This window comes from Bubalus bubalis, chromosome 4 (genome assembly GCF_019923935.1).
Source record: "Bubalus bubalis isolate 160015118507 breed Murrah chromosome 4, NDDB_SH_1, whole genome shotgun sequence".
In the NCBI taxonomy this organism is placed as follows: domain Eukaryota; kingdom Metazoa; phylum Chordata; class Mammalia; order Artiodactyla; family Bovidae; genus Bubalus; species Bubalus bubalis.
In genome coordinates, this window is record NC_059160.1 from 162,077,038 (window position 1) to 162,099,987 (window position 22,950).

A 22,950-nucleotide genomic window follows, 5' to 3' on the forward strand; every position below is an offset into this window, starting at 1 on the left:
AGTCCAAATGTAATCACACTTGTAATCACCTTTGTAATCTTTAGACCATAGATCCTAACTTGGGATTGGAATGCAGGGTCCCCCCGGCCCACAGCTACTGCACTGCGCCTGTGATTCTGTGTGTGTGTCTGTCTAAGCTTCTCTCGTTACTCTAGTGACTGCGGCTTCCTAAGCCTAGCCGACCTCTGTCCATCCCACTAAGCCAGGCCTTTCTTGCGTCCCTTGCCCACTCAGCCCCTGGCTTCGGCTGCATGCCACTGCTGTGCTGTGCTCAATTGTGTCCGACTCTTTGTGACCCCACGGACTGTAGCCTGCCAGGCTCCTCTGTACATGGAAGTTTCCAGGCAAGAAAACTGGAATGGGTTGCCATTTCTTCTTCCAGGGGATTGTCCTGACACAAGGTTCAAACCTGTGTCTCCTGTAACTCCTGCATTGGCAGGCAAATTCTTTACCTATTGAGCCACGTAGGAATGGTGACCTTCAAGATCCAACTCCACAGAACATTCCTTCTGATCTCTTCTAGACAGTCATTCCCTCCCCTCCCAGGACATGAGATCTGTGGCTGGTAATAATCTGTGTGGTTGCCTCTCTGTCCCTCTAGACTGAAGGGGAAGGGAGGGAAGGACATGATGTCTCATCGAGTTCTGCATGTGGCTCTCATCACCATGCCAGGCAGGTAATGGATGTCAGACATGGTTGTCAAACATCATGGGCTACTTTGGCTTACTCTCTTTTTTAAAAAGTGAAGTATAGTTGATTTACAGATTCAACTTTACTCGGCAGGAGCAGGGCTCTCGTGGAGGAGAGGAGAGGCCAGCGCTGCTCCCCTCAGCTCACCAGGGAGGCACTTGCTACAGATGCTACTTAGGCTGCCAAGCCAGCCTGGGTTGTCCTCCAGCCACTCAATCACACAGACACTACTTATAAGGCCCACAGAGCAGCTTGAAAGGAAAATAATTGCTGTTATGATTTATTAATAACCACTGTGCCGGTCTTCAGCACTTCCTTGAATCAAGCCATTCAATTCTGTAAACATTTAAGCTGAGATTTCAAGTCAAACAGCTCTGACATTCTAAGGTTCCAGAAGCAAGGGGAACTTCTGGCCCAGGAGCAGGTTCATGACCTGAGGAGGAGGAGGAGGGTGCTTTCTGCCCGCCTCAGGGTCTGGCTCTTCAGCTCACGAGCACAATCATTCCTTCACTGACTCGTTCATCCATGCCTTCCAAGTCTGCAGAACTCCTCCAGGTATGGGGCAGAACCCCAGGTTGCTTGCGTTCCCCCGGAGTCCCGAGGCTGGCAGGGGAAATCAGCCACAAGGAACAACCACATGGAGATGAAAGAGCCACAGGCCGTGTGGACAGGCACAGGCTGCAGAGACTTAACTGAAGGGGCACCTTTCTGCTGTAGACATCAGCAGAGCCACCTGCAGAAGGGGCACCCGGTCTAAGCCTTGAAGGATGAGCAGTATTGGGCCCCACCTCAGAAGAAGGGGGCTCTGATTTGGAAGGAACGGGTGTGGCATTCGCTACCTCTTGGCTCAGATCAGCATGCATGCTGGGCTGACGCTGCCACCTATTCTCACTGACAAGCATCTCTTGAGAAGGCGGACCACAGTTCCAGCCTCTCCTCCTTCACCCCTCAGTCCCTGCTAATCCTCTGCATTTGGACAGTCTGTCCTCTCCTGAAACTGCTCTGATCAAATCCAACAGTCTGGTTCTGACTCTCAGCCTCCAAGATCCTTTGGTGCTCAGTCCCCATTGATCACCCTCTTCCTGAAGCTCTTCCTCTTGCTCTGCAGAGCCAACTGCCTGGCACACCCATGCCTCTTGCCACCTGCCCAACCTGCTCTGACTTCAGTTCCTTCTCTTCTCCCTGAAAGTCCTGCTATCGCCCAGGTTGCCTCAGATGCCCCCCATTCTGTCATGAGTCCAGGTCTTTATTTCTGCCTGGGTCCTTCTCTGGGATTCCAGGACCACCTCTTAAACCAGCCGAGGGACATCTCACAGGGATGGCTCATGATCGCCCGTGTAACCCGTCCAGCCATGCACCTGCTGTGCAGCTCTGCACCTGCTGTCCCTGGGCCTGCAGGGCTTCCTCCCAGCCCCTTTGTTCTTCACTCAAATGCCATTTTCTCAGTGAGGACTTCCTGGCCACTCTTAAGATGTATCCCCAACCCTTCCATCTCCCCTCTCCTTCTTTAATATTTACTTAAATTCTAGTATAGCAGTAGAAGAGGGCAAATCACAGAACAATACACAAAGTATGAAACTATGTAAAAATGGAAGAAAAACACAACCCTTTAAACAAAAGACATCACAAGGTATACTCAGTGGGTACATGCATTTATATAGGAGGTACATAGTGGCTACATGCATTTATACAGAAGGTACATAGTGGGTACATGCATTTATACAGAAGGTACATAGTGGCTACATGCATTTATACAGAAGGAACATGTCACACCTGTACCAGTGACGATGGTCGTGGAGGAGAGGAGGGAGCTGTAGTACTGTAGTTTTATGCAGGAAAGAATGTGTGCATGGCTTCCAGAAATTAAAATAAAAACTTTAAAAGAGAGAGCTCTTGAGAGGGAGCTGAATCCCCTCAGGAGATCTAAGATAGCAATTAAAATGTCATGAGTTGGATAAATGTTTATGCATATTTTTCTGCAGCAAGCACCTCACTAAGCTGTGGGCCACAACACAAACAGTCTCCCAGCCTCTGCTACTCGGAATTTCCGGGCTGAACAGATGATCCTTCGTGGAAGCGTGATTCTGGCTCATCTGCGGACCTTCCATGGGATCAGGTCAGAGGGACCCTCTGTAGATGAGCCCCTCCAGTGGGCCTGCTACTCCAGCCTTTGTGCTCCCTCCCACTTCACATAAGAGAGAGGCTCGGAGAGCATGTGAGTCACTCACTCCCCCAGTGTTGCCACAAGAGTACCTGGCACCTGGGGCATCTTGGAAATGGCTGAGAACACACGGAAGACGCCTGACCCAGCGGATCACGCCAGAGCTCCGCTCAAGTTCCTTTGACTCCTTCTTCCTGCTTTTATGCCCCCTTATTTCCCACAGCTTTCCCCGGGTGATTTTTCAGGGCTGCTGGCCTGTTTTGGAGATGGTCCTTGGGTTTTTGGGGCCATTCTGAGCAGGCACTGAGAGAACCGGAAGTGCCCAGGAATTTACACCCGCCTCACTCCCTAGCCCTTGGCCAAAGACTCCTGAGTGTGGGAGCATGAAAGCCCCTGCAGTCTTGTTCTAGTTTGAAACCTCTAGGAGGCATAAGAGGCACAATTCAAAGTTCCCCAGGGGCTCAGGCTGATACCCGCTTAACTGGGCTTTGCAGCCCACCCTCCCCTTCCTGGCGCTGCTCCCCATCCCCTCAGTGGTGGCCCTTGGGAACACCTCTTCAAGAAATTACTGCAGGCGATCCTCAGCGCAGGGCCTCTTGACGAGATCCACACCGGCGCACCTCCCTCTTTTTAGGGCCTCTGCCCAGGCTGTGGCAGCACCGGCCTTGGCGGCTGCCAGGGCACGAGTGCCCGGTCCTCCATCTGCAGCTCTGCCAGCGCAGCCCCGGAGCATGGAGGAGTGGCTGAACTTGAACTAAAACACAATTGATTTATACAAGTCAATGGGATTTTAAAGCCGGGCTGTGGAAACAGCAAGACGGCTCTCAGAGCTGAATTGATTTAAAGGGTAAGTATCGAGGCCGAAAGATTGATGGAGCAGAGAGAGGAGAGGTAATGGAAGGGGCGCTCCGGAGGGGGGCAGCCGAGACGGTTTCATAAAGTTAATGCAATTTGCCACCAAGGGCAAGGGGGCCTCGCGAGGTTCCCAGCTGTCCTGAGAGCCTCCGATGATTTATTACAGGACGATTCCTGAGTGCTCTCTACCTTAAATTTTTTTTTAAAATCTGTTACTTAGCTTCTTTCTGGGCTCCACTTGGTCATCTGTTCTTTGCTAAGCTCCCCGCCTGAGGGGTCTAGAGAACCAGCAAGGCCCCCTTAATGGGTCTCACTTTGGGGCCTGGAAGGTGAAGAACAAGGAGGAAAACCCCCCAAAGTAAGAAGTGTTAACTCTAATATAATTGTGAGGAGGTTCTAGAAAGTTTGGATTATTTTTCCCGTAATGATGACTTTAATGCTTTAAAAACATCAATATAAAAGATCACATTGTTAACAGTTACTTTCACTGGCCCTTCCTGGCTCTGGCTCTTGATTCAGCTGGTGCTGGTCTTCAGCGAGGAGGGGCAGGAGGCAGGCGGCCCCCAAAATGCTCTGCCCTCACTCCCATACAGTGTGCGCCCACAGGTTCAGCTGGGCTTAGTCTTCATTTCTCCATCCATGGAGCTTACGGGGCCTCCTGGATGTCCACCTTGGGCGAGCCACTGGGGTGTGGACATAAAAGGCACGTACCTGCCCTGGCAGAAGTAAAGGGGGAACAGAGATGCCCAGATACAAGCATCTGTCGTCTCAGCAAGTATAACGGGAAATAAGAGGGTTAAGGCAGAGGCATGGAAGTCAGGCTGGGAGGCCAGAGGTGGGACGGAAGCTGGATGAAAGAACAGAGTGAGCCGTTAGAGGGGATCGCCACCCCAAAATATGCTACTCTGGCCTAGTGATTGTTTTGAGCTGAAGGCAACTGAGAAATTGCACAGGGGGAGCCCCTTCCCCTCTCCCTTTCTGCCTAGAAGCAGGGCATACATTTCCTTACTGAATAAACGTGCCTTGCCACTCCCATACCAGGAAGAGAGGAATGAGATTCTTATCATGGAGAGGTGACTTCAGTCTGCATAATGAACCTCACTGCTGCTGGTGCTGCTGTTGCTGCTAAGTCACTTCAATCATGTCCGACTCTGTGCGACCCCATAGACGGAAGCCCACCAGGCTCCCCCGTCCCTGGGATTCTCCAGGCAAGAACACTGGAGTGGGTTGCCATGTCCTTCTCCAGTGCATGAAAGTGAAAAGTGAAAGGGAAGTCGCTCAGTCGTATCCGACTCTTAGCAACTCCATGGACTGCAGCCTACTAGGCTCCTCCATCCATGGGATTTTCCAGGCAAGAGTACTGGAGTGGGGTGCCATTGCACCACCCTAACCTGCCGTACTTCTCCCAGTCACCTTCCCACAGTGTATGCCCCTGGGCTTAGCTGCCCCTTTTCTATGAAGCAGCCCCTCACACACTTCAAACAATCAATAAAATTTATATGCTCTTTCTCCTGTTAATCTTTTATCATTTTAATTAGCAGTCCTCAGGTACATAGCTTAAGAGGATAGAGGGAAAGTTTTTTCTCTCCTACACTATGGAAGGCTGTGGAATAAAAGGATGTGCTCAGCAGAGGGAGCAGGAAGACATGCAGGATGAGAGGGCATGGGGTTGAACCCAGGAAGTCTGGCTCCCAAGCTTTTGACTCTCACGGACCCATGTTCCTGCCTTAGAACAGACCAAGCCCTAACCTCCTCCCCCTAACACTAATGAAATATCCTTTCATCAATCCTTGAGAAAGACAGCCTTATGGATCTCCTCTAACCTCCATCCACAGACTGGATCTCCAACCATCACCCCATGGCAGGGTCCCTCTTCCTGCATCTCCTTTAAAGAGGCTGTTCAGCTGTCACAACATGGGTAAGAAGTTGGGAAGATGAGAAGACCTCTGTGAGTCGGTGAGCATCCAGGTCTCCAGCTTCACTTCCCACTCATAGCACACACTCTGCTCTTTCCAGATCAATGACTGGTCCCCACAAGGGCCATTTTGTGTCAGATCCCTGTACCTCCGTTGCTTGCCAGCCTGATGAGCCCTGACACTCCTGAAGCGCCAGTGCAGCTCTTTCCTACTGTGGAAGGACTCATCTAGTAGGTTCCCAAAGCAGGGTCTTGCCTGCCATCCATTATGACGCCCCCATAGAGGGCACACACCTATGGCCAGACAAGTGCCTCTCTATGCTGTTTTGATTTGTAAGCTTCTAATGGCCAGAGAGGGTGCCCTCCTCACACTTGATCCCTGAGAAGGTAGCACAGAATGTCTCACTAAATGCTTGCTGAAAGCATGAATGGACATGAAACAGAAATCTCCAAGTTCAAAGAAGATGGGCAAGATCAAATCCAAGAGACTTGCCTCTAGAGACGATCTTGGCCTGGAGGAAACCTGCCAGCGGGCTTTATACTGCCCATGGCCTGTTCCCACATGATGAGAGGTTATTCCTGTTATCAGAGAAGCAGCAAGTAGAAGCAGGAAGCAGAATGCCATTTTCCTACTTTTCCTAGTTCGGCAGAGGGAGGGGAGAGGCTAACTGAGGTCGTAGAAGGCGCACAGCATTTGGAGGCTCTTTAGCCACTCGGAGTCCCAGATTTCCGGATAAAATGGGAACAAAATACAAATCTTATACACTTCCTAAACTGTGGTGAGGAAGAAGTAAATGACGCTTTGAAAGTGCTGCAAACAGAGATGCACTGAGTGGATGAATGGGGGTTAGGACTGTCTCTCGTTGCTGCAGGCTGAGGCCTTGGGAGGCCTGTCTCCCCTCTATCAGACCTTGTCTGGGAGCAGCTGCCCTGGGTTTGCTGCCTTGGCTCCTGTTCAGATTAGCAAGCCATTCACTAGGAGCTGGGGATTGGTGGAGTTGATGTAATTCAGTATTGATTATAAATTCCATTGCTGCCTGCCTATGGGCCATTAGCTTAGATCAATACGTTCTCCACCCTTGGTTAAGTAATCATTGAGGCTGTTGATGATTTCAGCAGTCAGGGCAGGTCCCTGGTTGTGTTGGTTGAAGGGAGCCCAAGGCAGCCCTCCCAGCCTAGGTCTAATCCTGCTCAGGCCTGTCTTGCAAATAAGTTATTTATTTCCACCTGCAAACATGAAGTTCATGGCCAGGTCTTCAGTTCTGTGGGGACAAGTCCTGCGTGGAGCTCCTGGAGCCCAGTATCTAGTAGTGCCTTAGATCCTAAGTGTCTAAGAGTGCTGGTAATATGCTCTGGGCATCTTCCATGGGGAGAACTCGGTTTTCCCATCAGCTGCTATCTGTGAGGAGAGGCAGGAGGAAAGAGAAGGAAATCCTGCCACAAGGGAATGCAGATATCTCTTGAGATCCTATTTTCATTTCTTTTAGATACAAACCCAGAAATGGAATTGCTGGGTCATATGGTAGCTCTATTTTTAATTTTTTGAGGAGCCACCATACTGCTTTCCACAGTGACTGCACCAGTTTACTTTCAGGATACCAGAGCTCCCTTTTCTTCACATTCTTGCCAATATTGTTACCTCTTGTCTTTGGATAATAGCCATTCTAACAGTTGTGAGGTGATATCTCAACATGGTTTTTGATCTGCATATCCCTGATGATTAGTGCTGTGAGCATCTTCTCGTGTACCTCTCGCCCACTGGTATATATTCTTTGCAAAAATGTCTATTCAGTTCTTCTTCCCATGTTTCAGTCTGTTGGGTTTTTTTTTTGCTATTGAGTTGTAGGAGTTCTTTGTATATTTTGAATATTAGCCCCTTATTGGATCTGTGATTTGCAGATATTTTCTCCTATTCTGTAGGTTTCTGTTTCATTTTATTGGTTTTTGCCTTTTCTGTGCAGAAGCTTTTTAGTTTGATGCAGCCCCATTTCTTTATTTTTGCTTTTTCTTCCTTTGCTTTTTGTGTCTAACCCGAAAAATGATCGTCACCACTGATGTCAAAGAGATGACCCCATATGTTTTCTTCTAGGAGTTTTATGGTTTCAAGTTTTAATGTTCAAGTCTCTTGAGTTGGTTTTTGTGTATGGTGAGAGGTAAGGGTCCAGTTTCATTCTTTTGCCTGTGACTGTCCAGTTTGCTCAACACCATTTATTGAAGAGACTGTCCTTCCTGTATAGTGCCCATTGTATATTGCTGGCTCCTTTGTTGTAAATTAATTGACCACACATACATAGATTTATTTCTGGGTTCTCTATTTTGCTCCATTGATTTATGGTCTGTTTTTGTGCCAAATAATTTCCTGATATTTTTTCCATTTTAAATACTACCTATTGACTTCTAAGTATGGAAGATGAGGATCTCATTTATTTCACTCCTCCACTCCATCACACGTAAGCACCCACTCCATCCTCCCAGTATAGTTACTGTGTATTTTTAGTTTGATCAATATGAAGAATTTGCATTATTAGTACTATGTAATTGCTAGTCCCAGTTGAGCTATGCAGTATACTAGAATATTTCATGAATCACTTTTTGCTTTCCCTGGAGTTCATAATTGCCTTGCCTTTTAATTTGCTTAGTATTCTACTACATATCAATAATTCAACCTTAAATATTCTAACAGTTGTTTGAATCTACTTTCCACGTATTCATAGGTAGTGGGAACCTTCTTAAAAATCACACCGCCTTTCATCACTCAAAGAATTTACAGCTCTCCTGGGGACATGCCACCTGTAGTGCTGCTTGGATAGTGTGAATCCCTGCGCTGGGTTAGGGAGAGGGCATATGCCTCGGCACTGGATAGACGGGAATTCCCACACTTGTTGGCATGGTACCCACAATTCTCCTTCCACATCTGTTAAAATGGGAATAATGATGCTTCGTCATAGCATAGTCATGAGAATCAAATAAGTATAATAAAAACGCCTGGAGCACGGAAGGCACATGAGAAATGTAGGTTTGTTTTCTTCAGGGAAAATCAAGAGAAATAAGGCCAGTGGAAGCACTTCATCTCCCTCATAGAGCTTTTTCTCTCCATCTCCAAAGTATTGGCCAGGTTCTGCACATTCATCAAGGCTTCTAAGACACTGATACTCCTTTGAAGGAAGATGGCTCAAGCTGCTGGAGCTGTGCTCATCAGACTAATGATTTCCTTTAAAAGAAGGAGCCTCCTTAATAGCAACATCAGTTTTATTTTGAAATATTTTAAACAAAGGCAGAAACTCTAAAAGGAAATATTGATAGATTGATGATATAATAATTAAAAACATGCATACATTGGGGAAAAAAGACCCTGATATAAAAATTAATGGCAAGCAACAAATTGGGAAAATATTTGCAACATATAAATCAATCAAAGGAGGGCTGATTTTCCTAAGGACCTGGACCAGTTAGGTCCAAAGACAGTGCTTCAGCCTCCTAGGCTAATGCTTTCTCTGCTATTAATTCACTCACTCACTCACCTACTCATACATTCATTTATTCACCATATATGCATTGAGTACCCACCAGATGCCTGGCGTTGGTGTGTAATGATGTCTAAACACAGAAATGGGCCCTGCTCTCCTGGAGTGCAAAGTCTAGTGGGGTGAGTTATTCACCAAATAGTCACACTGAGGAGCGTACAACTACAACCCAAGCTAAGTGCTACAGAGGAAGGGAGAGCCCAGAGCAGAGGACCGGTTTAGACTGGGGTTGCAGGAGCACTTGGCGGGCGACACTTGAGCTGAGAACTGGAGGGAGAATGGGAGCTAAGAAGTGTGTGTGTGTGTGAGAGAGAGAGAGAGACAGACAGACAGACTGACAGAGAGAAGGAGGCATTCCAGCTGGGGAAACAGAGAGCGGTCCGGCCCTGTGGTAGGAGGCCCATGGAACACGCTGAGGAATGGGAAGAAGGCCAGTGTGGCTGGAGCTTGGAGAGTGAGAGGAGGCTGGAGGTTAGGCCAGTGGCTAGACTGTAAGAGAGGTCTTCCTGTAAGCTGGGGCTGGAGGAGGAGGCTGGTGGAGGGTACACTGTGGATGTAAATTTGGAAAGATGGCTCTGGCTTTGGAGTGGAGAATGGATGGGAGTGGGTGGGGTGAGGCCGAGTATTGCTGCCACAGGTTAGAAATGATGATGGCTGGGAGAGGACAATAACAGGAGGCTGAGTGAGCCAGGCAGAGCCAAGGGCTCTCTGGGAGGCAAATGACACGGCTGCCTCCCATACCGTATCCTTGAGAAACAGGGCAAGGCCAAATCAGTAAATCTTTATTTGGGGCAGTGCTAACGGGCCCAGAAGAGGCCTCAGTCAAAACAGGGGACACACAAATCTTTGAAGAAGCAGGCCCTGTGTCACTGGGATTTCAGGAAAGAGAGCAATCCCAGGGAGCTGGGGCAGCATCTGGGTCAAGGATTCAGCAGCTTTGTTCTGACTACCTCCTGGGGGGCTCTGTGAGTGGTGGGTGCACAGAGGGCACAGCACTCAGGGTCTGGTGGTGGGCATGAGGGTACAGCCTGGGGCTCCGCTGCCTTCCCTCACCCTGGAAAACTCACAGGGAGAGGGTGCCTATCTTACATTTCTGTTCTCTATCTAAAAAAAATAAAAGGCAATTTTTACAGTGTCACAGAACACATGCATTTGTGACTTGCTTCACTGTATCTGTGATAAATTCATGGATTTTCAGTGAGTTTATCCTGTTTTTCTTCTAGGAAAACTGGCAGCGGTGGGGTGACTGTCTCTTCCATTCCCACTCTGGAAATTTGGCAACAAATCTCAGCGGAGTTAGAGCTTGCCAGGCATGGCATCAGGAAAGGCTCCCTGAACAGGACCCTAGGAGATAGGCAGGAGCTAAGTGAGGTAGAGCCAACCGCACCTGCGTCCAGATGGCCTCGTCTGGCTTCCACAGGCCGTGATAAGCGAGGGTGAGTCTGAGCTGGTCCTAAGCAGGCAATGGCAAGCTAGAATCACGGTATTAAAGGCCAGTGTGAGCTGGTACCAACCAATCTGGACCACCTTCCTGAATCAGTCTGAATTATGTGATGTACTTAAAAGCAAGCATGCTGTTTGCATTTACAGGCTCTTTTTGAGACATTTCCTGCTGGTTTGGGTGCCTCCCTACTTTTTTGAATTATCATTGTTCTCTTCTGTGCGTGTGTACAACATCTGCCTCACCTGCCTCTAACTACTTCTTGGAAATAGAACTCCGATTATTTATATGTGGGTAAGTACCAGGTGGTACTAGTGGTAAAGAACCCGCCTGCCAACGCAGGAGACATAAGAGACACGGGTTCAATCCTTGGGTCAGGAAGATCCCCTGGAGGAGGGCATGGCAACCTACCCTGTATTTTTGCCTGGAGAATCCCATGGACAGAGGAGCCTGGTAGGCTACAGTCCATAGGGTTGCACAGAGTCAGACACCACTGAAGTAACTTAGCAAGTAGCATAGTGAGAGTAGGGTTTTTCCGGGAGGCTCTCAATCCTGACAGCTCCTCCTCCCTGGGATAGAGACACAGGGGCATTTTTAGGGTGATGGCGCTCTTTGCAGCAGTATCAGAGCTGGCCTGGATGAGGACCTGCCAGGAAGTTAACAGCTAATATGACCTTGGGGAAGGTTTCCTGGGAAGCCCCTATTGCAGAGCAGCCAAGGCGTCTGAGCCCAGTTGACCTGGGCTGGTTTTCTTAACTATTTCAGAAAGCGACCCCAGGTCTTCTCCATCAACCCTCTGTAACCAGGTAGTGGTGCAATCTGGAAGCGTGTCTGGCATATGTATCACCTGGAGCTGCCTGGACAAGGCAGTGTGTGGATCTCAGGGGCTGTGATTTGTATCCTATAGCCTGGCAGGGTTCATGACATGAAGCCCTCCCGACTCCTAAAAGATGCCAAGGGGGATGAATTTGGAGGGAAGTTCTTCCTTCTACCAGAGCCCAATTTCTTAGAGGCATGCATATATAATTTTGGTCTGTATTCCTCCAGAAATGTCCCTGCGTGCTCTGACTCTTGACCTGGTCTTCAGCCCCAGCCTGCTGGCCCTGTGCACAGCCCTCCCCCACCACCAGCACTGGCACCTGCCAATCCTTCCCTGTAATGTGGCTTCCTCCCTCCACCATCCTTGCCTAGGTAGCCCCACCATTCTTCAGCTCACAGCTCAGGTACCACTTGGTTCCTCTGAAGGCTTCATTTGTAGTATATGCTCTTATGCCCTTAGAATGCCTCTTGTCATGGTTTATGATCATGTATTTCTATGGGTAGTGAGTGAAAGTTGCTCAGTTGTTTCTGACTCTTTGTGATCCCATGGACTATACAGTCCATGGAATTCTCCAGACCAGAATACTGGAGTGGGTAGCCGTTTCCTTCTCCACAGGATCTTTCCAACCCAGGGTTTGAACCCAGGTCTCCCACATTGCAGGTGGATTCTTTACCAGGTGAGCCACCAGGGAAGCCTATTTTTATGGATAAGCAGTTACCTTAAACTCTATCTTTTAACATACACTACAAGATAATTCATCTGGTACCTCAGTCTGAGCACCACTGACATTTAGAGTTAGAGAATTCTTTTTTGTGGAAGCTGTCCTCTGCGTTGCAGGATGCTCAGCAGCATCCCTGGACTATATCTACTAGATGCCAGTGGCATCCCTTAGTTAGAACAACCAAAATGTCTCCAGACATTAACAAATGTCCCCCAGAGGGCAAAAGAGCTCCTGGTTGAGAACCACTGACCCAGAACAAATGTTTCTAGGAAGACTGAGATTTCAAAGGCAGGCTTCCTGAGAGCTATTTGCAAAAACATTGTTTTTTTTAATAAACCAGCCCCATCCAACAGAAACATGTCAGCCACATATGTAATTATAAATGTTCTAGGAACAGCATGAAAAGCAAGTAAAAGAAAAAACAGGTGGACTGAACTCCAATCAATATTTTATTTAATCCAATATATCCAAAGTATTATCACTTCATCAGGTGATCAATGTAAAATAATCATTGAGATATTTTACATTCTTTCTCCCCCAGGTTATCAAAATCTTCTGCGTATTTTTCTCAGTTTGGATTAATCACATGTCAAGTGCGCAACAGCCATGTGTGGCCAGCATGCTAGCCACATGCTGGGAGAGGAGACCCAAGCTCTCTTAGGGGCCTGGCCTGGCCCACCTGTTGCACTGTTACCAGGCGGTACCCCTACCCCTGAGCCGAGCCATGCACAGCCCTCCTTTGCCCACTGGGCCCACAGGTGACAGCCCATTCCAAGCATCCCAGGGAGGGATCCTGATGGCTCTAACTATGCTCTAGAGGGCCAGCCTGCCCAGGAAAGTCATCCAAATGCCTGCAGTGCGCTAATGAGATGGGTGTGTGCCTGTGAGCTCACGAGAGCCCAGAGGATCCCTGCCTCCAACATCCACACACTGGGCGAGACACGTGCTGGTTCCAAGTGCCCTGGGCAGAAGCTCCACCCACTTCCAGCCACTCTCCTCACGCTGCTTACTCACAAGGAAGGTTCAGCCCTCCACAAACGCTGGTCACATGAAAAGACACATTCTATTTTTCTTAAAACACAGATGCTGTCATCGACCCTTGCACTGGCCAAGAAGCTGCCGTCCAGGCAGATGCTGTTCTGAGCCCCAAACCTGTCCCGAGGCCCCAGGCCATTCTGCAGGGCCACCAGCTGGCTGGGGTGCCGGCCCAGCGCTGCGGGCCACCCCTGCAAGGCTCACCTGCATCCCTTACTTATCTCTGGATCCGCTCCCCCAACACCAGCAACTCCAGGCCCTGCTGCTTTCCAGGAGTTCTCCCGGACAGAGCCCCTGCCTGCCTGCCTAAGCAGTTGCTTTCTGCAGCCCAGCTGTGATGGGACCCGGCTGTCTGGAGAAGTCAGGGCATTGCCTTTCCTAGTGACAACTACTTTTGCCTTGGCTACTAGGGCAGATCTTGAGCATTCAGCATTTCCCTTTTAGTAATAAAAAATAAATGAAGTTTTTCCAAAGTTGTCACCTCATCACTTTGAGCAAGCCAGGGGCTCTATAAAACGTGGGATGTGGGCTGAAACCTGCACACCCACCAGGGCACTAAATTGGCCATCTCCCTCTGACAGTATCAGATCTGACCTCCACAGACCCCAGAAGCCTCCCTATTAGGGGCTGCCTGTCACCGAGATGCCTCCAGAACGCCCGCCCCATGTGACCGCAGCATGCAGCCAGCCGAGTATTCTCACCCATCGGCCAACAGACTCACCACACTGCCCAAATCGGCCGCAGGAAGTCGGACTTACCCCTCCTGGCTTGCCTGATCTTTGGGCTCAGCATCTTCCTGCCGCCACCTGGACGGGATTGCTGGGTTGATCATGCTGTCATCCACTTCCCTTTTCTCTTCCTCTCGCTCAGTTGCCCCCCATTCCCCGCTCCGGCCCCCATGGCCGCTGGCGTCACCAGCGAGGCTCCCTCGGCTGCCTCTCCCGGCTCCGGACCGACGGCTTGCCTTGAACAACGTAAACCTCAATGCATTATTTATCCATCTTAGAACTAATTCCCATCCAAGTAAACCATTAAGAGGCTCAGTAACCGTTTCTGATCAATCACTGGGCCAGGGCGGGGCGGCCTGGCTGTCCCTCTGCTTGGCTAGGGAGCACGCGGCACTGCCCATCCGCGAGCGGAGCGGGTGCGCGGTCCGGGCGGAGGCGTGGGGAGGGCGGGGCGGGAGGAGCCAGGCAGAGCGCTCGGTCCCAGCTGGACCGACGGCCCCAGAGGGCGGGCGGGCTCCGGGATCGGATCCGCCCTCTGCGTGGGGAGGGCTCGTTGAAGTGCGCGCCGCCGGCTAGAGATTCCAAGAGGCCGCAGGAAATGCACGGACTCTGGCCGCCCTGGGTCCCCGGTCCGCACGCACTGCCAAGGCCGGGGGTGGGGGAGCAGTCTGTCCTTGGGGACCTGCTCTGCCCCATGCTTCCTGCCAAGAGGGACTAGGAGGCCGTCTATGAGGTCACAGTTCCAACTGTGAAAAGCCAGGTGTGTCTTAGAAAGAGGCACAGCCTTGGCATATTCAGAGTCCCAGGGGACTCACCCAGCAAAGCCGGTTAGAGATGTTAACATTTTTTTGCTACTTAAATAGGGTGAAAGGAGTACGAATCCTGTGAAACACTTAGGTTAGGGCCCACATATAGTAAGTAATTAGTGCCAAGTCTCTTCAGTCATGTCTGACTCTTTGCGACCTCATGGACTGCAGCCTGCCAGGCTCCTCTGTCCATGGGATTCTTCAGGCAAGAAGACTGGAGTGGGTCGCCATTTCCTTCTCCAGGGGATAGTCCGGATCTTACTAAAGGCTGTTCGCTGAGTAGTGAATCTCTGCCAAATGCCATGTTCCAGTTTAATACTGGCAGAGTTCTAAACAGTGTGCAGTGGGGCTCTGGGAAGCTTCAGGCTCAAGACCCTAAAAACTGCCCAAGAAATGCAATCCCAGTCATTGTTGACATTTAGTAGGCACCTACTATGTGTCCTTGAGGTTGGAGCTTTATATTCTGTATCTGTTTCAATTCTCAGAGTCCCTGAGGCAGGGAAGCCTTTGTCACGGTTCTTCAGAGGAACAAATAAGGCACGGAAATGTTATGTATCTTGCCCAGAGTCACACAGCCCTGTCAGGGCTGGGCCTGAACCGACCCTGTCTCTACAGCTCCTGCCTTTCTATGGTGCCAGTCAAAGTCTGATTCCAATCATTTCTCGTGAACGCTCCTGGCTTGAGAGCCCTCAGTGAATTTGCTGGATGGTAAGGACCAGCCTTCGTGCCCCTGAAACCCCCCAGGTGCCTGTTAGGCACTTGGGCTGGGTTCTTTGGGCCTGGGTACTGTGTGATATCCTCTTCGTAGGTAGATGGTGAGGGATTTGAACAGGGTCCCCTCTGCTTTGATTGGCCGTGCTCCTACCCTAATCCTCACAGTGCCCCTATGTCCACTGATCCCCAAATGGTGGACCGAGCAGCTGGAAGGGAAGGGGATCCCGAGGCTGGGGGTGGGGTCCACTGGGGGCCCACTGCAGTAGTCCATGTGGGAGAGGACAGGATATGGACTGTGGAGAGGAGGGAAGGATGGGAGAGGTTAAGGACTCACCAGGATGTGGCGAGTCAAGTCCCCAGGGTGAAGGAGAGACAGTATCCCTAGAGACAGAGATGTCTTACTCAGCATCTAGTCACTTACTCTGACCCTCAGATGCTCCTCAGAAGGGATGAATAAGTATACATAAGTTTGCTACGATATCCAAGGCCGTTTATGGTACTGGCCAGTACTTCCTCCGTGGCCTCTCCTGTAACGCTACACACAACCGTCTGCATGCACAGTCCCTGCTCCTCATGCTCCCAGGTCCTTTTCTCTGGGGTGTGTTTCTGGTCACACAAGTCTGATCATCCTAAGCAAGTCTCCCAAACTGTCTTGATTCTACCTCCAGAAGGGGCGCCAACACGCACTTCCTCGGGGCTCCTATCTGTGTGCCGCAGACTGCCCAGTGCCCCTCCTGCACAACAAGCCCTGAGCCTCAGGTAGGACTCAGGCCGGGAACCTCATGAGGAATATTGGCTTGATGGGTAGATTTGACAAGCACCACTGAATGCCAGACTTGCCGTCCCGTTTCTTTGGGGCCCGGAAAAGGTCAGATGAGGGTGGGACAGAGACCATCGAGCGGGAGAGGGACGGCTACAGGGCTGGAGCGCCTTGGGCGGACGTCAGTGTCACAGAAGGAGGTCCCGTGGCCAGTGACAACGTCTTGAGCAATCACGAAAGCCTATGAGTAATGCAGCCTGGACCACTTCCTCCAAACCAGAGGCAGGAAAAATGCCCCAAAGGCTTAGTGTGGGTCCACTCACACTTGTTTTGGTTACGAAACTACTCCCAGGCAGTTTTTCTGTGCAGCTCTTTCCCTGGATGATATTTAGCTGCTGAGCTTACCCGCCTGCTTTTCTGGGGATCCGCGTTGGAACTGGGCAAAACCACAGAGGCTCTAAGCTCAAGCCCAGAAGCAAAGCTGGGGAAATGGCAGAGCTAATCTGAACTCTGCGCCAGAGAATGATGGCGGCAGCAGGGGTGCGGGCCAGGGGCCAGGTAGCTCTTTCCTCTCTGTCCTCAGGCCACACTCCCAGTACTTCTCCGGATGACGGGATCCATGTGTTCCAGCTGGAAGGGACGTTAGCACCCTCTCCTTCCTGAAGTTTACAAACCTTACACCGCAGGACCCTGGGAGCCCTCCAGGTCCCTTTGAGATCACTGGGAGAAGGGGTGGGGTGAGGACAAGAGCAGGGCCTCCTGAGTAAGTTTTTATTTGAAGGAACTGCTCCACTCCTCTTACACAGGCAGTAATCTGAGGCCAAGGAGAAATACAGGCCTCAATTAGGAGAGTCAGAGACTGCCCCCTCACCCACTGTCCTCACGGCACTGTACCTCCCGGCGGCGGTCCTTGCTTCTCCCTTTGCTGGTTCCCTGTCCTGCATCATTTCTGCATGTTCTAAGGGGCTCCTCTGGGTCAGGCACCTCTGGGCACTGCAAGGCGAGTGGAAAGGATTGGGAGGGCAGAACTGTCCAGAAGGCTTCGGCAGAAACGCACACCTCTTGGTGGGACGATCACCCACATTATTGGCCCAGAGCCAGGATAGCTCCAAGTCACTGGCTCTCAGCCTTAGCTGAGTATTGGGGCATTCTGAAAACTAGTTTCTGTGTTTCACCCCATCAGTTCCGGTTTAACTCATCTGGTGTGGACACTGGTCTTTGGGAGGTGTAAAAGCTCCTCCGATTACTTAATGTGTGGCCAGGGTTGAGAACCACTGCTTTATTAGATAATTGCATTTCCATGAGCCCAAAGCCACCAGAAACAGTCTTTGCTTGCTCTTGCCTCAGGGAGGCTTCTTCTGAGGGAAGGGCACATTTATAAACCAGTCTCTCAGAAAGTGGCAACGGGCCTCTGTCTCAAGGCCTAACATGAGACAGCCCCGTTCCACACTGAGCTATAGTGACTGTTATGTAAGCTGTACGCTGCGCAAAAGTGTCAGTAGAAGGGGGAGTAGGGCTGGGTTTGGGCTCCTCTGGCAAAGTTGTGTGTTCTAGCATGGTGACAAGGGCAAGCCTTTCTCCAATCTATACCAAGACGTCACATAGATAGGAAAGCCCTGAGTCTGAGATGCCTGCTCAGTGGTCACCAGTATGCAGTGTCCCCAGACTCCCAGTTGATGGCACTCTCAGTCTCTGTTGCCAGGCGGCTGAAGCTCTATCTCCCTAGCATACCACATCTGTCCATCTCAGTGGTGTGCTGGACCAGCAGCTGGTCCCAGCAGCCCTCAGAGCTGATTGTTGAATTTTTAGGAATTTTGTAATTTTAACACAGACATCATTAGAAATTGTATTATGAATTAAAAAGTTACAATTAAATAAACTATTTTAAACACAAAGGTAATACCTACTCAACAGACATGACTTTCTAGCTACTGACAACATTTGCCTATTGTTGAACAAGTTCCCTTCTTAGGATTATTTCTCCCTATCCTATCTGTATCCTATCCTATCCTATCTTTATGATGGAAATACTATTGTGATGATTGATTTTTACGTCATCTTGACTGGGCCACAGACTGCCCAGACATTTGGTCGCATATTATTCTGGGTGTGTCTGTGAGGGGGTTTCTGGACAAAACTAACATTTGAATCTGTAGATGAAATAAAGCGCATTGCCCTTTTGGAGGTGGCTGGACTCATCCAGTCAGTTGGGGGCCCAGGAAGAAAAGAAAGCCTGAGTCTCCCATGAGTAGAAGGGAAAGCTTCTGGCCTGAAGACCTCGAGCTGCGACGCTGCTATTTTCCTGCCTTTGAACTAGAACCACCTCGGGTCTCCTGTGTCTCTGGCTTGCCAACTACAGATCTTGGAACTTAGCCTCCATAATTGTGTGGGCCAATTCCTCGTGATAAAGCTCTTGATATACACAGACAGTCCCTGACTTATGATGGTTCAACTTACGATTTTTAGATTTTGTGATAGTGTGAAAGCAATATGCTTTCAGTAGAAAACTGTACTTCAGATTTTTGAATTTCATCTTTTCCTGGGCTAACCACACACCAGATGGTACTCTCTCGTGATTCTGGGCAGTGGCAGCGAGTTGCAGCTCCCAGTCAGCCAGGTGATCATGGCAAGGAACTTAGAATAGATACACTTACAGGCATTCTAGACCCATATAACCATTCTGTTTTTTCACTTTCAGCACAGTATTCAATAAATTACATGAGATATGCAACTATTTATTCTAAAACAGAATTTGTATTAGATGATTTTTGCCCAACTGTAGGCTAATGTAAATGTTCTGAGCATGTATAAGATAGGCTAGGCTTAGCCATGATATTCGGTAGGTTAGGGGTATTGAATGCATTTTTTTACTTAACGATGGGTTTATCGGGACATAACGCCATTGTAAATTGAGGAAGACCACTGTATATATATATAATGAAACACTTCATATGTCCTTGAGATATGTATGTATTACATATATGGTTCTGTTTCTCTGAAGAATTCTAATTCCACTACATATTGAGCTGCTACTACACATCTCTTCCCAACTCCTTGTTCACTGATCATGATGGTATGCTGGTAGTTAGAAGCTAATGGTGGTGGGAGTATTTACGCCAAGAAAATCAGCAAATGCTACATATTGTTCTAAAGAAGACATTCAGAACACCTGCTAGAAACTCGAGGTACATATCAGACCCTTACCCTCTTATAATTCATGACAGCCTATTTCTCAAGGATAAACATTTCTTTTTCAGTGTCAGAACATAGCTTCATGGCTTTTGCCTTTATAAGCTCCTGTTTTTGCTCTTCCCTGAAATACTCTTTGGAATATGTGTTGCTCAAACTGCAATTCATAAGATCCCCAAATAAAGTTCTTTGTTCTTTGCAGCCTCAATACTGATTACTATTTGACAAAATCAGGGCTTACATTTCTTTTCCTTCCAGAGAGCCAGTTGTTAGACATTTGCTATACAGCTCTGATCATTCTCTACCAAGTTTGCTCTGAATGCCCCAGTCACTGTCGACTCCCCACTGTGGGCAGAGGATGCTTTCTCTCCACCCAAACTGTTCTCCCCATTCTCCTGGGCACACCCAGATGCTCCAGATTTCCCAGCTACCTTGCAGTTTGGTGTGGCTGGGCTCCAGTCATTGTTCATGAGCAGATGAACTGTGGTCAGTTTGACGTCTGGCCCACAAAACTCCTCCCCTCAACACTCCTCCATGTTTGTCTCCCTTTTCTGGGGCCACCTTGGAATCCCCATGTAAAAGAGGGCAGAGGCCCACAGTCTGGGTCCCTAAGTGACTGAGTGAGCCCCGTCTCCATTGTCAACCAGAACCATCTCCGACATCTCAGAAGAGCCCTTACTTAGTCAGTCCTCTTCGTTACCACACCTGCCCTTCCCACCAAATAAACACTCTGCCTGTCTTTCTTCACCTCCTAGATTTTGATGCATCCTTTTGGACCCTGTTTCAATATCACCTGCCTATCAGAGCCTCATGCCTAGAGTTCTGAACCTCTTATATCTCCCTTATCACCCCCACTGAGGCCACATGAACCTTCTAAAAGTTCTCTTGCGAGACCCCATTAAGCCCTTACCCATAATTTACATATACAAAATTTAAATTCTCATATTTATTACCCATAAAATTGCCAACATCTGTTGGATCATTAAAAAAGCAAGAGAATTCCAGAAAAACATCTATTTCTACTTCATTGACTACACTAAAGCCTTTGACTATGTGGATCACAACAAACTGTGGAAAATTCTTAAAGAGTTAGGAATACCAGGCCAGCTTACCTGCCTTCTGAGAAACTTGTATGCAGGTCAAGAATTAACAGTTAGAACCTGACATGGAACAATAGACTGGTTCCAAATTGGGAAAGGAGTACATCAAGGCTGTATATTGTCACCCTAGTTATTTAACTTAAACGCAGAGTACATCATGAGGAATGCTGGAATCAATCAATCCACAAGCTGGAATCAAGATTGCTGGGAGAAATATCAACAACCTCAGAAATGCAGATGACACCACCCTTAAGGCAGAAAATGAAGAGAAAGTAAAGAGCCTCTTGATGGAGGTGAAAAAGGAGAGTGAAAAATCTGGCTTAAAACTCAACATTTAAAAAAAGAAGATTATGACATCCACTACCATCACTTCATGGCAAATAGATGGGGAAACAATGGAAACAGTGACAGATTTTACTTTCTTGGATTCCAAAATCACTGCAGATGATGACTGCAGCCATGAAATTAAAAGATGCTTGCTCTTTGGAAGAAAAGCTATGACAAACCTAGACAGCTAATTTATAAGCAGAGACATTACTTTGCCGACAAAGGTCCATCTAGTCAAAGCTATGGTTTTTCCAGTAGTCATGTATGGAGGTTAAGAGTTGGACCATAAAAAAGGCTGAGCACTGAAGAATTGATGCTTTTGAACTGTGGTGTTGGAGAAGACTCTTGAGAGTCCCTAGGACTGCAAGGAGATCAAACCAGTCAATCGTAAAGGAAATCAACTCTGAATATTCATTGGAAGGACTGATGCTGAAGCTGAAGCTACAATACTTTGGCCACCTGAAGGGAAGAGCTGACTCATTAGAAAAGACCCTGATGTTGGGAAAGATTGAAGGCAGGAGGAGAATGGGATGACAGAGGATGAGATGGTTGGACCATGGCATCACCGACTTGATGGACATGAGTTTGAACAAGCTCTAGGAGTTGGTGATGGACAGGAAAGCCTGGCGTGTTGCAGTCCATAGGGTTGCAAGGGGTCAGACACGACTGAGCAACTGAACAACAATTACCCATAATTTAAAAATTAACCCATAATTTAAATATTATAATCTAGAATTTAAATGTAAACTATAAATAAAACTTGTAGTATGCTGTCTTTGTGATATTCTTTACAGATTTTTTTTCCTAGATTTTTTAATCACAAAATTGTGAGGGATTCATCTGAGGTGAACCTTCTCCTACACTGGTGGCCTTAACTTGCTGGCCTTAGCTTCACCTTTGGGCACTTGGGTTCTGCAAGTTGCTGTGTCCCCAAGGGAAGACAGCAGGGCTTCTCTCTTGGCCCACTGTTCCTGGCCTTAGTCCTGTTGCCTTTGGCCTGAAGTCCATCTCTGTCCTTTGGCCCAATGCCTCCTCCAGATGTGTAGCTTGGCTTTTAACTTCAGTCTTATCCACTCACTACAGTCTATGGTACACTCTCTCAAACACAGCCCAGGCCCATCAGAATGGGTCTAAAGCCCTGGACTCTTACTTTTCTGAGTCTTTGGTATCCTGGGATCCTAGGCAGAAAGTCAGAAGGACAAAGAGGCAGAATCCAGGGTTGGGCATTGGAAAATCACCAGATACACTGGGCCAGTAAGAGCATTCAGACCAGAATACAGAAGCTTTGCTTGGAAAGTCCCTTACTTGTGACCCGTAGCCTCGGGCATGTTTCCTTGAGTCCTGCAGCCCTGGATTAGGGGGAGAGGTGGCTTAGAGGGTAACTAAATGAGCTGGTTCAGAGAACATAACCTTTGGTTTGAACCTCCACTGTACCACTGGTCACCCATCACCTTTCTCTTTGTAGCAGCTAGTGCCAGACAGCTGATGTGCAGGGGGGCTTAGTGCTGAGAGGATGGGGGAGTGGTACACTGGCTGGGTTCTCCAGTGGCAGATGCAGAGATGAGAGTTTTATGAGGGATGAACACTTGTTCAGCAAAGGGGAGGAAGCAGGAGTGGGAAAGAGAGGTGGGTCTGAGCCATGTGCATACCTGACAGTTTCTGCCGCCCACCTGGGGCTCTGAGGCAGATGGCCCAGAAGAGAGGTCTAGCTTTGGGTGGAGGTGGTTCTGCCCACGTGCTACGGCCACTGGCCGGGGGCCTTCGCAAAAAGGAGTATGACCTCGGCGACCACCGCCCTGTGCAGCCGCTGGCTGGGAGCCACCCAAGAAGAACATAACGTTGGCTCAGAAACTGAGGTTGACCTTAAAAGAGCCAACAGCTGGTGGTGTCAGCTGACCCCACTCTTTGCAGCTGGGAGAGCAAGTCTTTTCTTGAAGAGGCTGCTGAGTAGCTCAGCTGTGTGTACCTGATGGGGTCCTAGAACCTGGCAGGCCTCATTTTTAGGCCTCTGTAAAAACTGGGTTAAAACTGATTCTACTCACCTAAGACTCTGCTCCATTTAGCTAGGCGGCTTTCAGATAAAGTTTTATTCGGCTGCGATGTCTCACTGTGGTCTCCTCAGAAGGGAAAAAGCTTCCACTAGAGGCTGTGCAGGGCCAAGAGT

At 48.9% G+C, this 22,950-nt stretch overlaps 1 protein-coding gene across 6 annotated transcripts in view; it reads right to left on the minus strand.

Annotated features, from left to right (window-relative positions):
* Positions 1 to 22,950, minus strand: part of ARHGAP22 (Rho GTPase activating protein 22) — a 177,753-nt gene that overhangs the window by 127,770 nt on the left and 27,033 nt on the right. The window contains exon 1 of one of the 6 annotated variants that reach the window (XM_044942402.2): positions 13,921 to 14,327. The exons of 4 other annotated variants lie outside the window; for them this stretch is intronic. In XM_044942402.2, coding sequence (XP_044798337.2) covers positions 13,921 to 13,954 — 34 coding nt within the window. In that variant the 5' untranslated portion in view covers positions 13,955 to 14,327. Of the gene's footprint in view, positions 1 to 13,920; positions 14,328 to 22,950 lie in introns of those variants that run through there. One more of the 6 variants, XM_044942404.2, reaches the window with a different exon arrangement.